Source organism: Poromitra crassiceps (assembly GCF_964638095.1).
Source record: "Poromitra crassiceps genome assembly, chromosome: 23".
Classification (NCBI taxonomy): domain Eukaryota; kingdom Metazoa; phylum Chordata; class Actinopteri; order Beryciformes; family Melamphaidae; genus Poromitra; species Poromitra crassiceps.
This window is the reverse complement of record NC_139639.1, coordinates 12600027-12626640: the sequence shown is the minus strand read 5'-3', so window position 1 is coordinate 12626640 and position 26614 is coordinate 12600027. Positions and strand designations below refer to the sequence as shown.

The following is a 26614-nucleotide window of genomic DNA, read 5'->3' as shown; positions in this document are numbered from 1 at the left end:
GTTTCTTCATATCGTGGTGTCGTTAGATGTAAACTCAGTTGGTTATTTCACAGACAACAAGGTAGTATAATAGTTATGGCTCACGTCATTTATTGTCGTAGTTTTTATTGTGTAGTCACTAGTCAGTGCCATCACTCGACTGTTTCTTTGTCCTCGGGCGCCTCTAATTTCCTAGTGAAAGTGGAGCGAATGTGTCGAGTCGCTGCTTTGTGTTTTTCCTCTGTGTTTACAGTAGCTAGCCCAGCTAGTTTGAGAAGAATGGGTCTGTAACGTTAACGTTACGGTTCTGAAATACCATATTCTACAGTAGTAAATGTAGACTACTGAAATCTGTCAAATCTTAAATGGGGGACATCATTTTTTTTTTTTTTACTGCGGACGTGTTCAGGGAGCGTGGTGCCCAACTTCAGTTTTGTTTCGCTAACGTACAGTATAAGTATAACGCGAATGCACCCATGCAACTTAGTTGAAACAATAGAGCAGTGCAGAAGGACATTAATGTTAGCGAAGCATCGTTAACCTGCTTAACTTAAATGTGCATGTGCAATGCATGATTTGAAAAATGTAGCTATATGGCTGTTTAGGCCACGTCGCCACAGTTAATGTTGCTAACTACCTTATCCTAAATTAAGTTCTACCTTTTGAAAAAGTAACGTAACACGCCTTCAGGGTGGATGATAAATGGTACAACATTAAATCAAACTATGATGATACTTTTGTTGAGGATTATGTGTGAAACTTTAATGTCTATTTAATAGATAGTAATATGTAACGTGATGTACCACCGATACTCAAGTTGGCCAAGACAATAATATAATATATATTTTTAGTTGAATCTTCTCCACCATGGTTATCTTATCACCACACCAACTATTACTATTAATGACAAAAAACAAACACACTCAGATGGGTTTCCTTAGAACAAAGTTTATGAGGGTTAATTCTTAATTGGTGTACCCACTACTGGTGTGTCTTTTTTTCACATGAAAGTGTTTGGGAACTCTGGTGTTCCCAAACGCTTCCAATTAGAAGTGATCCAACTATCTAGCCATTATGAACATGGACTTGTTAAAAAAGAAAATCCAGTGCATTGTAATGCATTGTTTACATTTTCTTTCTTCCCATCTCTTCCTCCCTCTCCTTCCCATTTTCCCTCTTGCCCTAATTAGGAAGCTATGGTGTTATTTTTTTCTTTTTTTATATTTCCCCCCCCCAGATTTTTTATCCCCCATTAGTGCTAATTCAATTATTTATCCTGGTTGCTACTCCACCCTCTGCCGATCTGGGGAGAGCCAACAGGCACCTTTAACGACCAGAGGAGGAACCACATTAGTAACCGGGATATTGCATGTTTTGGTGAAGGGGGTTCCTATATGAAGGAAACCCCCGGGAGGCACGGGGAGAACATGCAAACTCCACACAGAAAGGCCCTTTTGACGACCCCACCCGGGCGGTGGGCACTCGAGGACATGCGGACGGGCACGCATTCCTTCAGCGTTCACAGCGTCCCAGGTGGGAATCGAACCCAGGACCTTCGAGCTGTGAGGCGTATGGTGTATGGTGTTCTTTTTATCCCAGATGGAGTCTAACTACCACTGAGGAACACTCACTACCTGCAATATTCTAGTCTGCGATCTAATGAATGAGCTCTGTGGTGGGAAAGGCCTGAGTCAAGATAGCTGTTGTACACTGGAAGATCAGAGAGCAATACCTTGAAAGGCAGGAAGGAGACGTGGAAGAGAGCGAGCGGAGCAGATTCAGACCTGGCACGACGGATCAGAGGAGCACAGGGGAGAAGAGGTGTTGGGGGATGGGGGTTGGAGCGCCATAGGAGGTGGTTGGTGTCATCTCAGGTGTCGTACGATATTTGTGGCGTCTGTCAGAGGAACCGGGATGTGCTTTTCCCTGACCTCATCGAGCTCATGCAGAACAGCGAACAGTTAGTGTCCCATACCGAACCAACATTTCCACGTACAAATTGTGTGGGACCGTTAAAACCATGGGAACTTACAGTATGTGTGGTATCATTAAAAACCATGGGAACTTACAGTATGTGTGGTGTGGTATCATTAAAAACCATGGGAACTGCGGTGAGAAGATGCTTTGACCCTTGTTCTCGATTCATCTTCACAGTCACTTCATTCGCAGCTTGTTCCCTGAAAACCTCAACACAGATAAGAAAAGCAGGCCGACCACAGCCAGCTCCAAGATCAAGGTGAGAACCTGGCTGAAACATCTTCTACCTCATGCCACATACAGACTCAATGAGATTCCTTGTTCTGAATGAGAACAAGAAAAGTGTGTACGGAAATGTCATTATGAAGAAATATAAAACAAACAAACAAACCAAAAAAATGGGACAAATACACAGAATACAGTCAACCATAAAAGTGCACCGCTACTACATATTTTTGCTATTTGCCCCAGTTTTTGTTGGTCCTGATCACACCGCTGAGCAAGAATAGTAGTGTGCACATCTCAAAGTCCCATTTGTTGAAAATATGAGGTGGTACATGACATGATGACATGGTAAACAAAGGGCAGCTTATAATGGGACCCTATGGAGCCAGCCTTGAGTGTCTCACTCTAGCAGGCTGTGCTTTTTACTGAATTCACTTGATTTGAAAAACGGCGACAGTTCACACAACCTTAACATGACATACATACTGTATATACGTCAGGCATTTGAGCTACTTCTGCTCTCACTCAGAATGTCAAAATATAAGCCATGTGATGTATGCTTTTTGAGATATTAACGTTTTGTTCGGCACAACTCATGCTAGTTAACTGCTGGGGTTCCGGGGTGGCTTATCCGGGTGTCGTGATGTCACGCTGATTCGTCCTATAACACCCCCAGAAGGCTCAACGTGGTATATCCCACAACCGACCCCACCATCCTGTTCTCAGTGCTGATCAGACCATCCTGTTCTGAGTGCTGATCAGACCATCCTGTTGTTCTTAGTGCTGATCAGACTCTTCTGCTGAAACTATCATCAATAAATCTAAATCAATAAAATCTATGATGATTTCTCTCAGTCGGGACGGTTTTGAGCGGCAGCTTGGCAGAGCGACCAGTTTCAGTACCTTCTTACCACCATGCATCTTCATTAGTAAGGCGGCGACTGCGTGTGCGACCAAGTCATCCACACATGAACGTGCAATTGTGTTGTCAGTGCTGTCACAGCAGAGATTCAGTGCACACACAGTTCACACAACAGGAAGGACTTGTGCCCATACTGATCTTGACATACTGTACACACCTGCTCTGCCTCACTCCACTCTCTTTCCCACAACAGTAGTGAGTGAATGGATAAAACCCACCCGCAGCACAGCTCAAATTGGGCAGACACACAATGTGGAAAAGGTTGTAATGATGCTTGGACTGTACACCTACTGTATGACGTAGTGAACATCTTCCCACAGGAACAAGCTAATGACCTAGTGAACACATTGATGAAGTGCACTCCTCATTATATCCGCTGCATCAAGCCCAATGAGACCAAGAGACCCAAAGACTGGGAGGAGAGCAGGTTGGCATCCTCACTCACGCACACACACACGCACACATACACACACACACACACACATGGGCTGGGCAATATATCAACATTATATTGTGATGTGAGACTAGATATCGTCTTAGATTTTGGATATTGTAATATCGTCGTTATACCGGCTCCTCCAGTCTGCATGTCGATGTGTCCTTGGGCAAGACACTGAACACCAAATTGCTGCCGTTGGTGTGCCAGCACCCTGCGTGGTAGCCTGCCACCATCGGTGTATGAATGGGTGAATGTACCTACTGATTGTAAAGCGCTTTGGATAAAAGCGCTATATAAATGCAGGCCATTTACCATTTATAGAATATGGCATAAGTGTTGTCTTTTCCTATAAGGCTGCATTACAGTAAAGTGATGTCATTTCCTGAACTTACCAGACTTTTCTATTTTATATTTTGTGTATCGCCGTTCAGCCTAGAAAATACAAAGATGTGATTTTTGGTCCATATCGCCCAGCCTCCCTCTCTCTTTCTCTGTTTCTTCTGTCTCACGCATACATATTTACATCTTCGTGTTGTCTCTCTCACACAGACACACACAGACACACACACACACACACAGAGTAAACGCCACTGGAATAATGATGGTAATTAATTCCAACTGTTTCCAGGGCTAAGCATCAGGTGGAGTACCTCGGGCTGCGAGAAAACATTCGCGTCCGGAGGGCCGGCTTTGCCTATCGCAGAGCATTCCCTAAGTTCCTGCAGAGGTGAGTCAAACATGTGTGACTGTGTGTGTGTGTGTCGCAGCAGAGATGGGGACTTGCACTTGAGACTTGGACTTGAGTCGCACTTAAGTCACCAACACAGTGAGTTGAGACTTGACTTGAGACTCGTCCTTCAAAGACTTGAGACTTGACTTGGACTTGAGGTTTGGGACTTGTGAACAATCTTTATTTTTTATTTGTATTTTTTTGGTGCATTAACATTAAGGAAATGTCTACTAATGTCATCCAATCAACTGCACACTGTATTCTAATAGATAAGGAGTGAGGATAATACAGTACATGCTTTGAATTCCTTAGTTTTAGCTATGCAGTGTTCTAAGCAGACCGGATTGCATGCAGCAGATGATAGAACACTCATCCACAAGACTTGAGACTTGACTTCGACTTGTGACCTGAGACTTGACTTGGACTTGCAAAAAATGACTTGTGAGCATGCATCCCATTTCTGTGTGTTTGTGTGCACGGTTTGCTCTAAGATCGTCCTGGGAGAGCAACATATATGTAACGTCTTTGTGCCTCCTGCTGTGTGTGTGTGTGTGTGTGTGCGCGTGTACGCGCATGCGTGTGTGTGTGTGTTCGCGCGTGCGTGCGTATGTGTCTGTGTGTGTGTGTTCGTGCGTGCGTGTGTCTGTGTGTGTGTGTGTTCGTGCGTGCGTGTGTCTGTGTGCGTGCGTGTGTGTTTGTCGTGTCCAGATATGCCATTCTGACCGCTGAGACATGGCCGCCCTGGAGGGGTCCCGAGCAGCAGGGGGTCCTTCACCTCCTCAGATCCGTCAACATGGACACCGACCAGTACCAGATGGGACGCACCAAGGTCTTTGTCAAGAACCCCGAATCGGTACTGAGCAGTTCATTGACTTGATGGATAGCAAACTGATGAAAATGAAATAGTTTAAAAAACAACATGAGGAATCATTCCGAACTGAAAAGAATGTACATGTATGTATGTATGTATGTATGTATGTATGTATGTATGTATGTATGTACCGTATGTATAATGTATGTGTGCTCCACAGCTCTTCCTGCTGGAGGAGATGAGAGAGAGAGACAGTTTGACACTTTCGCCAGGACCATCCAGAAGGCCTGGAGGAAATACAGCGCCAGGAGGAAGTATGAACAGATGAGAGAGGAGGGTGAGTTGTCAACCAGTTTTCAGGCTTTCGAATCTGCCCACTCCACATTTGGATAGGATGAACTTTTGTGGGGCGGGCAAATGGCAGAGCCAATGGCAGACCTCTGTGCATTTCCTGCTCGCGCATGTGTCATTTCATTCACGGACAGCTAGCGCTGTGAACGGACCAGTCCTCCTCTTTCTGCCTTCTTCCACCCCTCCCCTCCCTTCTCCTACCAAACACCAGCAGTGTTTGCATACTTCCCAGAGAGCATTGCGGCAGCATAACATTTTACAAGAAAACAACCAAATCAGGCTAAAAAGTGTTGGATAGAAATCATATTTATTTTTAACACAACATGCAATTCTGGAATATTTACATTTACATACAGGACTTTCACTTGTAACAGATTGAAACTAGTATTTATAGTTGATTGATTGATTAATTGATTGATTGATAGTAGCTATATATAAACTATAGTATTTGTATACTGTGGTATTTCTACTTTTACTCATTTAGGCCTAAAAGATCTGAGAACTTCTGCAACACCACTGTCCTAATCGCACTATTCGAGTCACATCTTATGTCCCGGTCCATAACGTGTGTCCCTCCTTTGCCCCACTCAGCCTCAGACATCCTGTAGAACTCCAAGGAGCGGCGGAGGAACAGCATCAACCAGACCACCTGGGTCTGGAGCAGCGGCCAGAGCTGCGCCAATTCCATGGCCAAGAGGGAGCGGGTCGACTTTGCCGACTCCGTCACCCAGTATGACCGCAGGTTTAAGGTGAGGTCCAACTCCTGTTTGATTCAGATGGAAAAATGATTACTGTAAAGACAAGTCAAGTAAAGACAAAAATGTGTCCCTAAAGGCTGGCTCACACTACAGGATTTTCGGGCCGATTTATGCCCGATTCACCCCTCCCGAGAATCGGAGGAGAAATCTGGCCTGGCAGCTTGCCAAGCTTGGTCGGGCCCGACGTTCGGCACCGATTATCTTGTAGTGTGAGCTGTTTGCAGATCCAATCTTAAGCCTCCCGATCTGCTCAAAGCCTCATCGGGGCCGTCCCGATCATATCAAACATGTTTGATATTTAGGACTGAAAATCTGCGCGAATACATCATTCTGCTGCTGCGCGAGACTCCCGTCGTTAATTGACGCGGCTCATTTGATGCGCTGCACTGCAGGCATTATAGGCTACCAAATACCAACAGCACAGAACCACGAGTATTTGGGGGAAAATGTCACTCATTTATATCACAATGAATGACCAATGAATAAAAAGTTGTTATATCGTAGTTTTGAGCCCCTGCCAGTCAGAGGCTGTAATCTCCTACCTGTCTATCAGCCAGGCAGTGTGGGGAAAAGGCATTGCTGCTGCGGGAAGCAATCCAGTACTATCCAAACTTTTGCCGATCTCATGACATGCAGCAGGGAAATATATTTTGTGTGTGTGTGTTTGTGTTCTCACTTGTACAGACAATAGAGTCGCGTTGTTTACACGCATGCTAACTACCGTGAGATTCATTTGTTTGGCGAGACGGGCATGAAAATGAGGAAACGAGAGAGAGAGGTGAGGTGGGGGCGGAGCGCTTTGGTCACTGCTGGAACCCCAAAAACGAAACAGGTTCGTATGGCCGGGCATCAATGTGATTATCCTGCCGATAATCTTAATAATATCCTGTAGTGCGTGGTGCGCCACATTTACAAATCTTGTAGTGTGTGCATGTTTGAGATTCTAGGGAAGATAATCTGGGAAGATTCTCCTGTAGTGCGTGTCACAGCCAGATTTCAAAATCGGCTAAGATTGTTAGAATCCTGTAGTCTGAGCCCAGCTTAAGCTAGGTAGGAGATTACAGCCTCTGACTAGCAGGGGCTCAAAACTACGATATAACAACTTTTTATTCATTGGTCATTCATTGTGATATAAATGAGTGACATTTTCCCCCAAATACTCGTGGTTCTGTGCTGTTGGTATTTGGTAGCCTATAATGCCTGCAGTGCAGCGCATCAAATGAGCCGCGTCAATTAACGACGGGAGTCTCGCGCAGCAGCAGAATGATGTATTCGCGCAGATTTTCAGTCCTAAATATCAAACATGTTTGATATGATCGGGACGGCCCCGATGAGGCTTTGAGCAGATCGGGAGGCTTAAGATTGGATCTGCAAACAGCTCACACTACAAGATAATCGGTGCCGAACGTCGGGCCCGACCAAGCTTGGCAAGCTGCCAGGCCAGATTTCTCCTCCGATTCTCGGGAGGGGTGAATCGGGCATAAATCGGCCCGAAAATCCTGTAGTGTGAGCCAGCCTTAAAGCTGGGCTCAGACTACAGGATTCTGACAATCCTAGCTGATTTTGAAATCTGGCTGTGACACGCACTACAGGAGAATCTTCCCAGATTATCTTCCCTAGAATCTCAAACATGCACACACTACAAGATTTGTAAATGTGGCGCACCACGCACTACAGGATATTATTAAGATTATCGGCAGGATAATCACATTGATGCCCGGCCATACTCCGAACCTGTTTCGTTTTTGGGGTTCCAGCAGTGACCAAAGCGCTCCGCCCCCACCTCACCTCTCTCTTTTCCTCATTTTCACAAGTACCGTCTCGCCAAACAAATGAATCTCACGGTAGTTAGCATGCGTGTAAACAACGCGACTCTATTGTCTGTACAAGTGAGAACACAAACACATGCGCTACCAAAATATATTCCCCTGCTGCATGTCATGAGATCGGCAAAAGTTTGGATAGACTGGATTGCTTCCCGCAGCAACAATGCCTTTTTTCCCCACACTGCCTGATAAAACAGGTAGGAATGAATGAATGAATGAATGAATGAATGAATATTTTATTTTCGTGTCAGGACAATTACATGACCCATCCCACATGGGATTATCAGACACATCAACATTCAATATTTAACAAAACATAACATTCTGGTATGTTACCCAACCAGAAGCTTTCAGTGCAGCCCAAATTAGAGAATATATATACATGCAGACATAATATGCCTATACATATACATACATATACATTCATACATACCTGCACTGAATACGAAAATAAAACGAAAAAAAATAAATAGAAAATAAACTCTACTTTATCAGTTGTACGTCAACCTTCTCCTCCTGTCCCATGCTTTAGAGAGAAATTCAGAGAATGCAAAAATATTATCAAAAAGAAATTCGAGTATTACTCCGTTCTCACTATCTATCATATTTAGCTCAGGAGTATGGACTCTTTTAAACATTGTTTCTCTCAAGTCATGATACAAAGGACAATATAAAATGAAATGAATTTCATTTTCCACCTCATTCAACTCACAATATTCACATATTCTATCCTCCTCAGCTACCCCTCTGTATCTTCCTGTTTCAATATGTAATGGTAGGATGCCACATCTTATCTGTGCACAGAGTGATCTCTGACTTTTTGGCAAATTATACAAAACATATTTTTCACATTTATAGTCTTTTTTAAATAAACAATATGTTCTTAATTTTGGCTTTTGCCAAATTTCTTCAGCCCAGGATTGTAGACATTTAACCCGGATTCGATTTTTAAATTCCTCCACATTCACAGTTTTTCTTTGGAAATAATGGTCTTCCAGACCACATTCCTGTAGTAAGTCATACAGTTCAGAGACCCATTCCCCATCAACAAACAAATCCCAAAAGAAAATATGGCTAGCCACCCTGTTGGGTGGTAAACCCAGCAGCCTGTTCCAAAGAAAGGTAGGAGATTACAGCCTCTGACTGGCAGGGGCTCAAAACTACGATATCACAACTTTTTATTCATTGGTCATTCATTGTGATATAAATTACCGTAGTGACATTTTCCCCCAAATCCTCATGGTTCTGTGCTGTTGGTATTTGGTAGCCTATCTGATGCCTGCAGTGCATCAAATGAGCCGCGTCAATTAATGATAATGACGGGAGTCTGACGCAGCAGCAGGATGATGTATTCGCGCAGATTTTCAGTCCTAAATATCAAACATGTTTGATATGATCGGGACGGCCCCGATGAGGCTTTGAGCAGATCGGGAGGGTTAAGATTGGATCTGCAAACAGCTCACACTACAAGATAATCGGTGCCGAAAGTCGGGCCCGACCAAGCTTGGCAAGCTGCCAGGCCAGATTTCTCCTCCGATTCTCGGGAGGGGTGAATCGGGCATAAATCGGCCCGAAAATCCTGTAGTGTGAGCCAGCCTTAAAAGACACACTTATTGTCCTTCAAAGGAATGAAGAAAAAAACATCTGTTACTGTAAGTTGCTTTGCATTACAAAAGTAAAGGCCATTCCGTGGCCTAATGGATAAGACACAGGACTGCGAATCGGGCGCCGCAGGATCAAATCCCCCATGAGGTGCTACCCCCCCCCATTAAAAACATGCAGAAGATCAGGGCCCGTATTTATCAAGCGTCTCAGAGTGCCATTTTAGTCGTAAGTGCTGAGAATTTGTGAAATTTAGTCCTACTCTCACACTTAAGAATAAAAGCTTTTTATCAACCTTCTTAAGACTAGGAAACACTCCTACTCCCCCAGCTATTTAGGAGTCCTCAGGAGGTGTCCTAAGTGGTTAGGAGTTGCCAGCAGGGCAATGTTGACATCATGGCATTCAGGAGACAGAGACGTGCGCGAATCTTCAGAGAGCGGAAGGATGTACTTGAATTATTTGACAACGAGCAGTTGATCAAACGATATCGATTAGACAGAGCGGGCATCATCTATGTGACCGATTTGATTAGGGACATCATCACACCACTGACCCTTCGCAGCAATGCCATAACAGCAGAACATGTTTGCTCATCATACAGCCTATAGAACCTGGCTATATAGGGTAGTCAATTGACAGCACACCAGTTTCGAGTCAGTTGTGGGATTAGGTGAATTGGGTGGATTAGGAAAGATTTAGCCTATTCTTGAGTCATTTTCAATGTAGGCTATCTTGTATTATTTTGTTGATAATTTCTTCTGAAATTATTGGTGAATATATGCTACACTCCCATTGTGCATTTCACTGTTGAATCATCTCTATTTAGGATATTCGTGCATAAGGGATCCATTCAGCGATTGGCCATTCCTGTGTACTTGGAATTGCGTCATCAACATTTCCCTTTACGGCACACACACCTGTCACCACACACACACACACACACACACACACACCTGTCGTAAATCAGCTCTGAGATTGACACTTAGGATTCAGTCCTACACCTCGCTGAAAGAGGGAGTGAGATGCATAATAACTGACTTTTAAGTGCAGCTTTTGGCTGGGATTTTTTTTGCTCATAAGTGTACTCTTAGCAGTGTTCTTAGCAGTAATTCTAGGAAGCTTGATAAATACGGGCCCAGGGCCCGTATTTATCAAGCGTCTCAGAGTGCCATTTTAGTCCTAAGTGCTGAGAATTTGTGAAATTTAGTCCTACTCTCACACTTAAGAATAAAAGCTTTTTATCAACCTTCTTAAGACTAGGAAACACTCCTACTCCCCCAGCTATTTAGGAGTCCTCAGGAGGTGTCCTAAGTGGTTAGGAGTTGCCAGCAGGGCAATGTTGACCAGTGGTGTAGTCTACCTTTTTTCAGAGGGTATACTGACTCTGACTGACATTTCCCACGGATATTGTCGCGTTTTTCTTTCATGGCTTGACAGAAAAAGTATGCCTTCACGCGCCTAGTTGGCTTGAAAATAGAACTCACGTAAAAATCGGCGCAGCTCAGGCGAGGCGTGGGTACACGGAAGGTTCACGTTGAGGCGCCCTGTGTACACAGCCTCATTGACTAAAAAGGACGCCTTTAAAAGCGTGGGTAAAGGCAAGGCTTGGGTGCTGTGTGTGAACGTAGGGTAACACACAGAGCGCACAGGGTGAATTTTATAAATGGAAATTGAAAACGATACATATCATAGCGCATTTCCCAGTGCGCATATGCAAATCTGAGTCATTTCGCAGTGTGTATACGGCGTATACCTGCGTATCACGTAGACGACACCACTGATGTTGACATCATGGCATTCAGGAGACAGAGACGTGCGCAAATCTTCTCCACTAAGCACAGCGTGTCATCCTCCATCCAATTCGGCTTTCTTTTGGATTCCATGTTTGCTCATCATACAGCCTATAGAACCTGGCTATATAGGGTAGTCAATTGACAGCACACCAGTTTAGAGTCAGTTGTGGGATTAGGTAAATTGGGTGGATTAGGAAAGATTTAGCCTATTCTTGAGTGATTTTCAATGTAGGCTATCTTGTATTATTTTGTTGATAATTTCTTCTGAAATTATTGGTGAATATATGCTACACTCCCATTGTGCATTTCACTGTTGAATCATCTCTATTTAGGATATTTCGTGCATAAGGGATTCCATTCAGCGATTGGCCATTCCTGTGTACTTGGAATTGCGTCATCAACATTTCCCTTTACGGCACACACACCTGTCACCACACACACACACACACACACACACACACACACACACCTGTCGTAAATCAGCTCTGAGATTGACACTTAGGATTCAGTCCTACACCTCGCTGAAAGAGGGAGTGAGATGCATAATAACTGACTTTTAAGTGCAGCTTTTGGCTGGGATTTTTTTTGCTCATAAGTGTACTCTTAGCAGTGTTCTTAGCAGTAATTCTAGGAAGCTTGATAAATACGGGCCCAGGGCCCGTATTTATCAAGCGTCTCAGAGTGCCATTTTAGTCCTAAGTGCTGAGAATTTGTGAAATTTAGTCCTACTCTCACACTTAAGAATAAAAGCTTTTTATCAACCTTCTTAAGACTAGGAAACACTCCTACTCCCCCAGCTATTTAGGAGTCCTCAGGAGGTGTCCTAAGTGGTTAGGAGTTGCCAGCAGGGCAATGTTGACCAGTGGTGTAGTCTACCTTTTTTCAGAGGGTATACTGACTCTGACTGACATTTCCCACGGATATTGTCGCGTTTTTCTTTCATGGCTTGACAGAAAAAGTATGCCTTCACGCGCCTAGTTGGCTTGAAAATAGAACTCACGTAAAAATCGGCGCAGCTCAGGCGAGGCGTGGGTACACGGAAGGTTCACGTTGAGGCGCCCTGTGTACACAGCCTCATTGACTAAAAAGGACGCCTTTAAAAGCGTGGGTAAAGGCAAGGCTTGGGTGCTGTGTGTGAACGTAGGGTAACACACAGAGCGCACAGGGTGAATTTTATAAATGGAAATTGAAAACGATACATATCATAGCGCATTTCCCAGTGCGCATATGCAAATCTGAGTCATTTCGCAGTGTGTATACGGCGTATACCTGCGTATCACGTAGACGACACCACTGATGTTGACATCATGGCATTCAGGAGACAGAGACGTGCGCAAATCTTCTCCACTAAGCACAGCGTGTCATCCTCCCTCCAATTCGGCTTTCTTTTGGATTCCATGTTTGCTCATCATACAGCCTATAGAACCTGGCTATATAGGGTAGTCAATTGACAGCACACCAGTTTAGAGTCAGTTGTGGGATTAGGTAAATTGGGTGGATTAGGAAAGATTTAGCCTATTCTTGAGTGATTTTCAATGTAGGCTATCTTGTATTATTTTGTTGATAATTTCTTCTGAAATTATTGGTGAATATATGCTACACTCCCATTGTGCATTTCACTGTTGAATCATCTCTATTTAGGATATTTCGTGCATAAGGGATTCCATTCAGCGATTGGCCATTCCTGTGTACTTGGAATTGCGTCATCAACATTTCCCTTTACGGCACACACACCTGTCACCACACACACACACACACCTGTCGTAAATCAGCTCTGAGATTGACACTTAAGATTCAGTCCTACACCTCGCTGAAAGAGGGAGTGAGATGCATAATAACTGACTTTTAAGTGCAGCTTTTAGCTGGGAATTTTTTTGCTCATAAGTGTACTCTTAGCAGTGTTCTTAGGAGTAATTCTATGAAGCTTGATAAATACGGGCCCAGATCGTCATCGTCATCCGACCAGTGACGACAACATCCGAAGTCGGTCCCCGGGCGCTGTACGAGAAAGCGACCACTGCTCCTGGCCTGCCCCTCGGAGGAAAGGACAAAAAGCCAGGATGGGTTAAATGCAGAGGACAAATTTCACCGGCCACCGTCAGCATGTGTGTGTTTGTGGCCCTCCGTGCATGTGTTGATGTGTAACCGTGTGACAATAAAAAGACGGGCTTGTCCGTCTAAAATCGTGTTTAAAAAAAACATATTACATGTAATATATTACTTTTAGCAGTAACTCAGTAATATAACTTATTACTTATAGGATTTCAGTAATATTATACCAGTTACTTTGTCAAGTAACTCAAGTTACAAATTGAGTTACATTTTATTAAATACATTACATTACATAATTTTTTTTTTTTTTTTTTTACATATTTACATATTTAAAAAAGATACAATAATTTCCTAATCAAACAGTGTTTTTATGCAAATAACCACTGTAGATGACAATAACAACGGAAAAGAATAACATTTAGAATTTTGGATTGTTTACACTGACTTCAAGGCGGTTGAAATTATTTTTCGGAATGGTCCCGGGGCGGCGATGTCATTCTGCTGCTGCTGTTGTTTTGGTAAAAGTAATGCAAAAGTAGTCTAATAAGTAACAAGTTACTCTACACAGAAAGTAATATTGGAAAGTAACTTATTACTTTCAAATGAAAGTAACTAGTAATATGTAGTAGGGCTGTGCCGATTCACTTATCTCCCGATTCGATACTATCACGATACTTTGGTGCCGATTCGATATATATTGCGATTCACGATTATTGCGATTCTACGATTATTGCGATTCGATATTACGATTTATTGCGATTTTTGTTTATTTTTTTCTTTTCTTTTTTCAGTTTGTTTGCTTTTTTACACTAGATTAGAACATGGGAAAAGTTGAATCATACACTAGAGACTGTATATTATATATCATGAGTAGGGCTGGGCGATATAGTTAAAAACAGGGGCGGACTGGGATCATAATTCAGGCCGGGCATTAGATACCAAGCAGGCCAGGCCGATATGGGCCAACGCGCGTGAAATTTGGGCCGTTTGAAGCCAGATTTGGGCCGTTTGAAGTCCAATTTTACAATGAGATGCACCCACTTTAACCCTGAAGTGTAATTATTACTTCAGACTAACTAATAAAGTAATAAAACCACTAGTAAACCAGTAGGCGGCGCCTAGCCTGCTGTTCAGTGAGTGGCCTGACTGCAAGCACCAAAAAAAAAAAAAAAATTTTTTTTTTTTTTTTTTTTTTTTTTTTTTTTTTTTTTTAATTTGCGATTATCGATTCTGGAATAAAAGATCGATCCAAAAAATCGTGACATTAAAAATCGCGATACTTAGGTGAATCGATTTTTTCTCCCACCCCTAATATGTAGTATATTACATTTTGAAAGTAACTTGCCCAACACTGGTCATTTGACACTAGCAAAATGTGGCTTGGTTTTATCCTACACTGCGACAATGTGAGACTGCAGATTTATCGAGCATCTGTTCCCATTAAAGTCGACTTCTAGAATAGATTAGAGGCTTCTTTGTGGCCTTGACATAACCATCCTTCTCCCGAGCCACCCACTCTACTTCTCCTTCCTTGCATTAGTCACCCCTCTCACTTCCTTCTTTTGTCTCACATCCAGTCCATTAAGAGAGACCTGATCTTGACCCCCAAGTGTATCTATCTGATTGGCCGGGAGAAGGTGAAGAAGGGGCCGGAGAAAGGACAGATCAAAGAGGTGCTGAAACGAAAGATGGAGTTTGGAAACATCACCGGCATCTCTCTCAGGTAGTAGCATATCTCTCAGGTAGTAGTATCTCTCTCAGGTAGTAGCATATCTCTCAGGTAGTAGCATATCTCTCAGGTAGTAGTATCTCTCTCAGGTAGTAGCATATCTCTCAGGTAGTAGCATCTCTCTCAGGTAGTAGCATATCTCTCAGGTAGTAGCATATCTCTCAGGTAGTAGTATCTCTCTCAGGTAGTAGCATATCTCTCAGGTAGTAGTATCTCTCTCAGGTAGTAGCATCTCTCTCAGGTAGTAGTATCTCTCTCAGGTAGTAGCATCTCTCTCAGGTAGTAGCATATCTCTCAGGTAGTAGCATATCTCTCAGGTAGTAGCATCTCTCTCAGGTAGTAGCATCTCTCTCAGGTAGTAGTATCTCTCTCAGGTAGTAGCATCTCTCTCAGGTAGTAGTATATCTCTCAGGTAGTAGTATCTCTCTCAGGTAGTAGCATATCTCTCAGGTAGTAGCATCTCTCTCAGGTAGTAGCATATCTCTCAGGTAGTAGTATCTCTCTCAGGTACTAGCATCTCTCTCAGGTAGTAGTATCTCTCTCAGGTAGTAGTATCTCTCTCAGGTAGTAGCATCTCTCTCAGGTAGTAGTATCTCTCTCAGGTAGTAGTATCTCTCTCAGGTAGTAGCATATCTCTCAGGTAGTAGTATCTCTCTCAGGTAGTAGCATATCTCTCAGGTAGTAGCATCTCTCTCAGGTAGTAGCATATCTCTCAGGTACTAGCATCTCTCTCAGGTAGTAGCATATCTCTCAGGTAGTAGTATATCTCTCAGGTAGTAGCATCTCTCTCAGGTAGTAGCATCTCTCTCAGGTAGTAGCATCTCTCTCAGGTAGTAGCATATCTCTCAGGTACTTGCATCTCTCTCAGGTAGTAGCATATCTCTCAGGTAGTAGCATCTCTCTCAGGTAGTAGCATCTCTCTCAGGTAGTAGTATCTCTCTCAGGTAGTAGCATCTCTCTCAGGTAGTAGTATCTCTCTCAGGTACTAGTATCTCTCTCAGGTAGTAGTATCTCTCTCAGGTAGTAGCATCTCTCTCAGGTAGTAGTATATCTCTCAGGTAGTAGTATCTCTCTCAGGTAGTAGTATCTCTCTCAGGTAGTAGTATCTCTCTCAGGTAGTAGCATCTCTCTCAGGTAGTAGCATCTCTCTCAGGTAGTAGCATCTCTCTCAGGTAGTAGCATCTCTCTCAGGTAGTAGTATATCTCTCAGGTAGTAGTATCTCTCTCAGGTAGTAGTATCTCTCTCAGGTAGTAGTATCTCTCTCAGGTAGTAGCATATCTCTCAGGTAGTAGCATATCTCTCAGGTAGTAGTATCTCTCTCAGGTAGTAGTATCTCTCTCAGGTAGTAGCATCTCTCTCAGGTAGTAGTATCTCTCTCAGGTAGTAGCATATCTCTCAGGTAGTAGTATCTCTCTCAGGTAGTAGTATCTCTCTCAGGTAGTAGCATATCTCTCAGGTAGTAGCATATCTCTCAGGTAGTAGTATCTCTCTCAGGTAGTAGTATATCTCTCAGGTAGTAGTATCTCTCTCAGGTAGTAGTATCTCTCTCAGGTAGTAGCATCTCTCTCAGGTAGTAGTATCTCTCTCAGGTAGTAGCATATCTCTCAGGTAGTAGCATATCTCTCAGGTAGTAGCATATCTCTCAGGTAGTAGTATCTCTCTCAGGTAGTAGTATCTCTCTCAGGTAGTAGCATATCTCTCAGGTAGTAGTATCTCTCTCAGGTAGTAGCATATCTCTCAGGTAGTAGTATCTCTCTCAGGTAGTAGTATCTCTCTCAGGTAGTAGCATATCTCTCAGGTAGTAGTATCTCTCTCAGGTAGTAGCATATCTCTCAGGTAGTAGTATCTCTCTCAGGTAGTAGTATCTCTCTCAGGTAGTAGCATATCTCTCAGGTAGTAGTATCTCTCTCAGGTAGTAGCATATCTCTCAGGTAGTAGCATATCTCTCAGGTAGTAGTATCTCTCTCAGGTAGTAGTATATCTCTCAGGTAGTAGTATCTCTCTCAGGTAGTAGTATCTCTCTCAGGTAGTAGTATCTCTCTCAGGTAGTAGTATCTCTCTCAGGTAGTAGCATCTCTCTCAGGTAGGAGTGGTCATGGCACCATCTCTCTCAGGTAGGAGTGGCAGCATTTGTGGTTGATGTTTTTTTTTTCTGGACAGTAAAACTAGAAAATGAAAATATTCCCCAGAATTCAGAATTTGCATAATTAATTTCTCTCTTCTTGGGGTCAGTTTCAAAAACGCTGATTCAGCATAAGTCAAATTTAAAGTTATTTTTCAATGGGGAAAAACAATCTAGTGTTTGGTTAGGCTTTTTACATGTTACATTTGAGTAATTTGGCTGACACTTATTATGAACCAGTTAAAATGAGTACAAATAATCCACAAATCACAATCATTTCAATGAATGCAGTTCTGCTGTAAATAAGTATAGCCTATCCACAGAAAGACGGATAGAGACCGATAGAGACACACCTTTTTAAGCCCCTCCCCCTGACTCTACAAGGAAGCGAGAGTGGAGACAGAAAGCGCAGCGGCCGGTGAAGCACGCACATACGCACGCACGTGCACACACACACACTCATGCACGCACATGCGCGGAGTGCCAGAGAGGGGAGGGGGGATGGGGGAGAAGTCTATGCGTCCAACCTGAGCAAACCTGCACGACTTACTTCAACACCTGGATGTGTTTTTTTTATGCTGCCTTGGGGGACATTCAGACCAAAAGCATTTTTGGAGCTGCCAGCATCTTTCTGCAATTCATTCTCTATGTAAGGACGCGCTAAACGTGCTCCTATTTTAATGAACGCACCTGGGGCCAGTTGAACCAACTGGTCTTACACTGGTCTTAAGCTAAGTTGGTCGTAACTTTACGACCTAACAGCTACGCTGGTTGCACCAAGACGGCTTAAGCCTTCTTTTCACTACGACCAGGCGTAACTCTTACGCCTGGTCAGGAGGAGGCGTAGAGCCTGCCTGTAACAGAGATCTCCGTGTCTTATCAGCGGAGACCTTTTTGAGTCCTTACTGTCATCGTCGTAACACAGCCAGTTCTCCGTCTTTGAAGCATGATGTTAGATTACAACGAACTAGTTGTGTGGCTTAGCCTTCCCAAATGTTGCCGTTAATTTTTTAGAATTTAATACATAGAATTGGGAACGTTACATTCAATTTCATTCAGACTGTCTGTCTGGCTCAATCGCCACCATTTTTCCCCGGGAGCGAGGGAGGGTGGGAGGAGGGAGGGTGTAGTGATGCACATACAGTAGTGGTTGAGAGAGCGTAGTGGCACAGTGCGCTCCAAGCAGGTCGCGAGGCACATTTTTGCAACATCATCCAATCAGGGTGCATTCCCTGGCAATTCACATGGACGCGCATTGCTACGACCCGCGTAGTTAAGACCAGACGTAAGCCGTGTTGGTGCAACAGGCGTAAATCCACTCTAAAGACTGGTCTTAACTAAGACCGACGTAGGAGTTACGACCAGGCATAGTTAAGACCACTTGGTGCAACCGGCCCCTGGTGTGAAGTGCGGCTCGTCTGCATTCGGCAGCGCCTTGTCCACGCGCCTCGGGAGCGCCTCGGGAGCGCCTCGGGAGCGCGCTCTGTGCTTTCATTATAACTTGATATCAAGTCGCGGGCCGTATTAAATCGTTTTAGGGGCTGTGTCTCGCCCGGGGGCCGTACGTTTGAGACCCCTGATATAAAGGCTGATCACTGAAGTGGCTCTACCCTGGAATTTAAAAAAAAATGCATCAGAATGTATCAAGTTGTGCAGCACTGGAGGGGGGAGGGGAGTGGGGCAGAGCACTGGGGGCACTTCAGCTGACCCACAGCAAACCTAGCCTAGGTAAACCCAGCCACCACGTGACCTGCTCTCTCAGTTCCCAGTCACTAGCGTCTAGACTCCGGGCCATTCAGATCGATTTCTGGGGCGATTGAAAGACCCGCGCAGACCCGCAGCCACCCCGCAGCCAATGAGTGACGGCGTGACTGCCAACATCAGTCCTGCCGTGATCGGCCAATCAGAGAGTGCGTCTTTGTCAATGACGTGTAACAGCTGCAGCGGCTTAGCACTACCTAGCCGTTAGCATTTGGCCTCTCTAAAGCATAGCTCCCGAGCTAGCTACTAGCTGGCTAGCTATATGGCTATGCAACTACGTGAGGAAATTCAAGTGAAAACAGCTGTTGAGGTTGAGGTCTGTTGATCAAAATAACACCTAGCGTTATCGAAATCGGATTTTAGCGGACCATACAAGCCAGGGCTTCAGAGCTGATCACCTGGACACATTTTATGGCGAAATTATCTGATAAACTTGTCTGTGCTGCTCTGTGGTGATCAGCTAATGTCTTCATAGCATTGTGATTATGATTTAATGCATTATGGAAGATAAACGCTGGTTTAACATAATTAAAATAATTCCCTACCAAACATGTAAAGTGACGCTTCTGGGCAGTAGACCATTTGGGCATAACATTATGTAATGTGACATGAGATCACCACATTTCAATAAATATAACGTTTTTGCACATTTGAATGCTGCTGGTCGTTTGTTTAATGCTGTATATATTGGATATTTAAAGCTGATACACTTTACACAATCAAATCTAACTTATTCACAGCAATACACAGTCCAGTAGTACAGTGGGCTAATTGTTTGAATTATATCGAAATATATTTGCATGGTGTAGCATGTAATGCAGATAATGTAGCTAGATACTCTGACACAGAAAGGCAGACAAGCTAGCAGCAGGGATCTTGTCACACTGATTCCAGATAAACTCCTCTGTCTAGCCAGCTATACAATATTGATCAAAATAACACCTATATCGAAATCGGATTTGAGCGGACCATACAAGCCGGGGCTTCAGAGCTGATCACCTGGACACATTTTACGGCGAAATTATCTGATAAACTTGTCTGTGCAGCTCTGTGGTGATCAGCTAATGTCTTCGCATTGTGATTATGATTTAATGCATTATGGAAGATAAACGCTGGAAGGCTGGGTAGCATTAGCTGACGTCATCCAGGCTACAGTAACATTAGGCTATTATAGTTATGAAACGCTGAAATATTTTGTGAACGCACCAATAGTTAGAGAAGGAAACCTCTCTTTGCATTTTATTTTTTAATAAAAGTAGGCTACTTGTGATATCTCACGTGGTCGATCATCATTGCAAATTTATGTGAACAGCTAGGTTTAATGACAAATATGGAATATCACCCAAGGAAATACCACGGTTTAATGCCAACAGATAAACCATACAGATTTGTTGTAATTGTGAACACATAAGGGAGCAAAGACATGGTTTTCAAGCATAACACAATGTACAACTTTTATTCAAAGACAGGATTGAAAAATATAGGTCACTTGTATTCACTTCAGTAATGTCAGGTCTCAGTCGCATTCACGCTAACCTCTTAACTTCTAGCTAGGTCAAACACACCTTAACGTTATGAGTGTGGCCGTTTTGGATTAACATTAAGTCCACGATCAAGTCTAGCATTTCGGTATATTCCTACCTCTTAACATCTAGCTAGCTAGGTTGGATCTGGAATATGATATCGGCTTGATACATTTGATTATAGCTACTCATACAGCCGTGTGGAGCTTATCTAGCTAGGTTGCATCTGGAATATGATATCAAGCCAGTAATGTAGCTAGCTAGCGTTAAATAGGTTTATCTGTAACCACGCTGAAATGTGAGGGCATTAACGTTAATATTTCTAGCTAGGTCAAACACACCTTAACGTTATGAGTGTGGCCGTTTTGGATTAACATTAAGTCCACGATCAAGTCTAGCATTTCGGTATATTCCTACCTCTTAACATCTAGCTAGCTAGGTTGGATCTGGAATATGATATCGGCTTGATACATTTGATTGTAGCTACTCATACAGCCGTGTGGAGCTTATCTAGCTAGGTTGCATCTGGAATATGATATCAAGCCAGTAATGTAGCTAGCTAGCGTTAAATAGGTTTATCTGTAACCACGCTGAAATGTGAGGGCATTAACGTTAATATTTCTAGCTAGGTCAAACACACCTTAACGTTATGAGTGTGGCCGTTTTGGATTAACATTAAGTCCACGATCAAGTCTAGCATTTCGGTATATTCCTACCTCTTAACATCTAGCTAGCTAGGTTGGATCTGGAATATGATATCGGCTTGATACATTTGATTGTAGCTACTCATACAGCCGTGTGGAGCTTATCTAGCTAGGTTGCATCTGGAATATGATATCAAGCCAGTAATGTAGCTAGCTAGCGTTAAATAGGTTTATCTGTAACCACGCTGAAATGTGAGGGCATTAACGTTAATATTTCTAGCTAGGTCAAACACACCTTAACGTTATGAGTGTGGCCGTTTTGGATTAACATTAAGTCCACGATCAAGTCTAGCATTTCGGTATATTCCTACCTCTTAACATCTAGCTAGCTAGGTTGGATCTGGAATATGATATCGGCTTGATACATTTGATTGTAGCTACTCATACAGCCGTGTGGAGCTTATCTAGCTAGGTTGCATCTGGAATATGATAGCAAGCCAGTAATGTAGCTAGCTAGCGTTAAATAGGTTTATCTGTAACCACGCTGAAATGTGAGGGCATTAACGTTAATATTTCTAGCTAGGTCAAACACACCTTAATGTTATGAGTGTGGCCGTTTTGGATTCACATTAAGTCCACGATCAAGTCTAGCATTTCGGTATATTCCTACCTCTTAACATCTAGCTAGCTAGGTTGGATCTGGAATATGATATCAAGGCTTGATACATTTGATTGTAGCTACTCATACAGCCGTGTGGAGCTTATCTAGCTAGGTTGCATCTGGAATATGATATCAAGCCAGTAATGTCAGGTCTCAGTCGCATTCACGCTAACCTCTTAACGTCTAGCTATAGCTAGGTTACATCTGGATTATGTATAATATACAGTATAATACTACGCTCACTACGTCATGACATTCACATTAACGCCTCCAAAAATCTACTGTAGCTAGCTAGCGTTAAATAGGTTTATCTGTAACCACGCTGAAATGTGAGGGCATGAACGTTAATATTTCAATTAGGTCAAACACACCTTACCGTTATGACTGCGGCCGTTTTTATTAACATTAGCGTTAAGTCCATGATCAAATCTAGCATTTCGGTATATTCAGTGTGTGTGTGTGAAAAGGATGTTAGCATGCTAGCATTATTAGCACAGAATGTATACAGTCCATGGTACAACGTTAGCCCTTCAAGTCCTGAGGCGAACAGCACTGGAGGATGAAGTCTGCAGTCTGGCATTCAGTGTCCAGCATAACAAGCACGCCTGTTTCCTCATCAGGTTGGCAGCAGCTGTATAGATGATGACTGTTCTTCACAGCCACAAATATCTCTCCAGATCTGCGGCCATCTGCAGCAGGGATCGAGGTTTGGGTCCGTGTAGACACGTCCTGTTCCTCTTTCATTCCCTGACCACCGTCACGCGATGTTCTCTCTTCTTGTAGCTGGTTGTAACCATTTGCGTGCTAGCAGTACTGAAATGAAAAGTGTTAGCTCGCTTGCTAACAACAAAGGTCGCAGAGCGATGACGCCATCTGCTGCACTGCGCATGTGCTCTGTGCACAAAGCTGGTTGGATGACGGTTGCGTAATGGAGCGGTCTATCGGGGGGGGGGCCAACAACCGCAGGAAATCGTTTAACAATGGTGGGAATCCAGACCATAGTGACTGAGAACAGAGGTCTGAGAGCAGGTCACGTGGGGGATGGGTTTACCCAGGCTACAGCAAACCCGCAGTTGCAGAGCAATAGAATACTGCTTATTCTTTCATGATCTTGAAACCTAATTTGCTGTACTTGGCGACATTTTTAATCTGGCTGGGTGGTTTATAACACATCTTTCTGTGGTGTGACTGACAAACTCAAAACACTTTTTTCTTTTGTTTCCATGGGCTTTAAGGATCAGGACACAGTACACATGACTATTCCCTCCCCTTTCCTTCCTAGGTGTTTGTGAACTTCGCCAAGAAGCAGAGCGACAACCTGGAGCAGCAGGAGCCGTCGCCCCCTGGCGGCGGCCAGTCGCCCCTGCAGCGCATCCTGAGCCTGCTGAAGCCTCGGCCAGCCAACACCGAGCTCAACGCTCTGGTCAGCGAGGAGCTGGAGAGCGACGACGACGAAGGTCTCATCAGCTTCGAGGAGGAACGGGTGAGGAGAGAAGGAACTGCCAGATATGAGTTTTTAACGGACGATACTGATCGCGATAGTTTTGGATTGAAGGAGCTGATAGCTTATGTATTATTACCATATGTCATAATCAGGGTTCACACACCTTCGTAAACGTCAAATTCAAGGACTGTGCATTTGGGGGGGGGGGGGGGGGTCAAGGACTTGAAAGTTTTTGAAAATAGACATAAATAGACTTGGGTCATTAGTCGGGTTTCCATCCACCTGTTTTGATGCGAAATTTCAATTTGTGCATAAAAAAATGAGTGGAAACGCTTTTGCTAATTCGCAAAAACCTCCAAATATCGCAAAAAAGTTTTCACGCTTGAGGGAGGCGGAAAAGTCGAGTGTATCGATAAAAAGAAAATGCGAAACGTGCGGTGGAAACAGTTTAAGCGATATACTGTTGTCTCTCTATTCAAAAACAACAGTTTGCCTTGATCACTGCAAAACATGACATGCCGTGTGTCGCCTCCACACAATGGGGCTACACACGGTAAATCATGGTAAATACACAGCACAATACCTGCTGTGGTAAACAGAAGAAGACTGGGATATTAACTTTAAGGCGACTCACTTATAGACTTGAATGAAATTGTATTCACCTACTATCTGCTCCGTGGATTACCATTTTACAATTTCGGAGCCGAAATTGTGGTTGGTCCACAAACGTTGCTATTTTACAATACTTTTGGAGATCGGGTTGGGATTATAACGTTAGTTTGCCGAGTCGCACCTGGTAATCTAGAAATGGCGTTATGGTACCTTTGTCTACTTGTAGATCATCAAGAAACTTTAAATTAATAAAGTTAGTGTTTAACAGAGCTGTATATCGGGTCTAGCAGCTGATCAGCAGCTCAGACAGCCTCAAACACGAGGTGATTGACAGCTCTATAATTCGCAAAATAGCAGTGCATTGTTTCGCATTTTATTTTGCCGACTTTCTGAAAATTCGATTAAAAGTTGCGATACATTTGGATGGAAACCCAGTCATAGAAAGTGCTTGAATTTATACATTGTGTCATGTTGGTAATTATATCCTTATCTGCAATGAACATTCTGAAATTGTTGGTTGCATCATATTTAATATCCCAACATTGGGCTAAATTCTTATTTAAATTATATTTATTTGTGCTGTGTGTGTGTGTGTGTGTGTGTGTGTGTGCGCGCGTGCGTGTGTGTGTGCGTGTGTGTGTGTGTGTGCGTGTGTGTGCGCGCTTGTGTGTGGCAGGTGCAGCTCTCTTTCAATACGGACACCCTGTGTTGAATTGAAGAAACTCAAAGAGCAGACAGACGAGGAACTGGCACAGAGGAGGGGGAAAAGGAAACATTTGCTAAAGCTGTGAAGCCAGGGGGAGAATGTAGCTGTTCATCTAGCCCGTGAAGAGGACCAAAACTCTCTCCGTGCCGTGGATTATAGGACCACTAGTTCACTATTTCAGCCTCAAATTCTTGCCGGCGGGAAGGGGCCCGAGGTGGTTCAAGCCCCGAGGTGGTTCAAGCCCCGGGTAGAAAGCCAGATCCGGACGGACGAGAGGAGACCACCTGCCCAGCCGAGGCCCGCCGCGCGGGGGGGGGGGGGGGGGGGAGACGCTGCCGCCAGCTTGTGAGATGTTGTCCCGGAATGTTCCCATATTTCTTTTCTTCTTCGAGAATGTATATCCATAGACGGCCATTATTGATAAGGTTGATACCAATGATGTCAATGAATTCACATATCGTGTCCCCGACATCACGTGTCCGACACCGCAGGGTCACTTTTTCAATTTGTTCAAACGCGCTCCCTGCCTAAAGGGGTCCGGTTGCAACCAGAAACGGCCCTTTTGACCAATCTAGACCTGCCTTGAGAGCATGCCGTGATGAGTCCAAGTCCAATCAAAGTCGTCAGTGTCGTGATACAGTATATTTTTCTGTGGCAAGAAGAAGAATGCTTTATTTTGGAATATGGAAGGAAGCACCTTGTGGACTGACGAGTGGGATTTGGTTTTGCAATAACGGAGGGGTCGCGGTGAGGTGAAAGCGCGTCTGGGGGAAGTGCCGAGTTTTGAGGTTGATGGAAACCAGACGCAGAGGTGGTTTTTCCCGCTTTGGAGAGAATGTACGTGGCATGATTTTTTTTTTGTCCGGATCGGTGCCTCCCTTATATCAAGCCGACTTATTTTGACACTGTACATTTTGACATCTCTCTAATGGCTCTTTATACAGAATGCTCTCTTTTTGTGCTTTTTACATATTATTGTTCTGGATTCTGCCAAGAAGATCCTCTATCCGCTGGACTCAGTGTACCAGCTTCTTTTACAGTGAAGGTAATCCACATTATAACAGAACTGAAGTCAGCTCTCGTCACGTTCAGCGCTCTCTTACAGGATGTTCAATAATAACCGCACTACCATCACTGTGATACTTAAGGGAACTCTCAGATTCATACAGTCGGTTTCACTTTGGGAAGTACACGTTTTTATGATTTGCAGGAAAATCGTACAGGATTTGGGGTACCCCTCGTGCAAAATATCCACATTAACGAAAGGCAGACATAAGATGTTTTTTCCTGCCTCTGTACGTCGGCATGTGATTTCAACTGGTCTTTCTCATGAGGTGTACATTTTGTTGTCAACGTACTTCTGTCAAAAATGATTGTTTCACCATTTCTTCTTCACGGCTAGTAATTCCGGTCATATTTTGGTGATTATGTGGGACTTTTCGTGGACTTTTTTCCTACTTGAAGGGGTTGTCATTAAACAAGGAAAACTGAATGTTGTAATTTCTTTATTTTCCTAGAATGTAAAACTGGAGGGATTTTTTGCATTCATGCGAATATGAAATTGAAAAGTTAAACAGTAACTATGACCATGACCATCATTATGACCATGACACTGTGAACCGAAAACCTCAGTGGAGACTAATTTTGACAACCTGTCCTGTTGTCACTCCTAACCCATCTTCAATAATGACAGACTAGTAAGAAGGTACAAACAAACTTTAATGATACAATGAACAAAGATTTGGCGTATGACTCCATGATATGATGAAGCTCCTGAGACGTCAGGAGGATAGGATAGAGAATCCCCCCATAGGGAATTCTTCTGGAGCAGTGTTGGGCAAGTTACTTTCAAAATGTAATATACTACATATTACTAGTTACTTTAATTTGAAAGTAATAAGTTACTTTACAATATTACTGTCTGTGTAGAGTAACTCGTTACTTA

At 43.5% G+C, this 26614-nt stretch overlaps 1 protein-coding gene across 3 annotated transcripts; it reads left to right on the top strand.

The window, feature by feature from the left end:
• Nucleotides 1–24960, top strand: LOC310796896 (ATP-binding cassette sub-family A member 2-like). 3 transcript variants are annotated; one of them, XR_014553696.1, is made up of 9 exons: nucleotides 1–61; nucleotides 2134–2215; nucleotides 3424–3530; nucleotides 4171–4269; nucleotides 4981–5125; nucleotides 5304–5420; nucleotides 6026–6183; nucleotides 15044–15189; nucleotides 23190–23309. XR_014553696.1 is itself a non-coding variant. In XM_083659140.1 (4 exons), the coding sequence occupies exons 2-4, from the start codon at nucleotides 6121–6123 to the stop codon at nucleotides 24673–24675; spliced, it is 300 nt and encodes a 99-aa protein (XP_083515266.1). In that variant the 5' UTR covers nucleotides 5315–5420; nucleotides 6026–6120; the 3' UTR covers nucleotides 24676–24960. The 3 variants fall into 3 exon arrangements, 1 of the variants encoding a protein (XP_083515266.1); XR_014553697.1 differs by lacking the exon at nucleotides 1–61 and having other exon boundaries at nucleotides 2099–2215; XM_083659140.1 differs by lacking the exons at nucleotides 1–61; nucleotides 2134–2215; nucleotides 3424–3530; ... (1 more) ...; nucleotides 4981–5125; nucleotides 15044–15189 and adding an exon at nucleotides 24640–24960 and having other exon boundaries at nucleotides 5315–5420; nucleotides 23190–23390.
• The last annotated feature ends 1654 nt before the right edge of the window (nucleotides 24961–26614 follow it).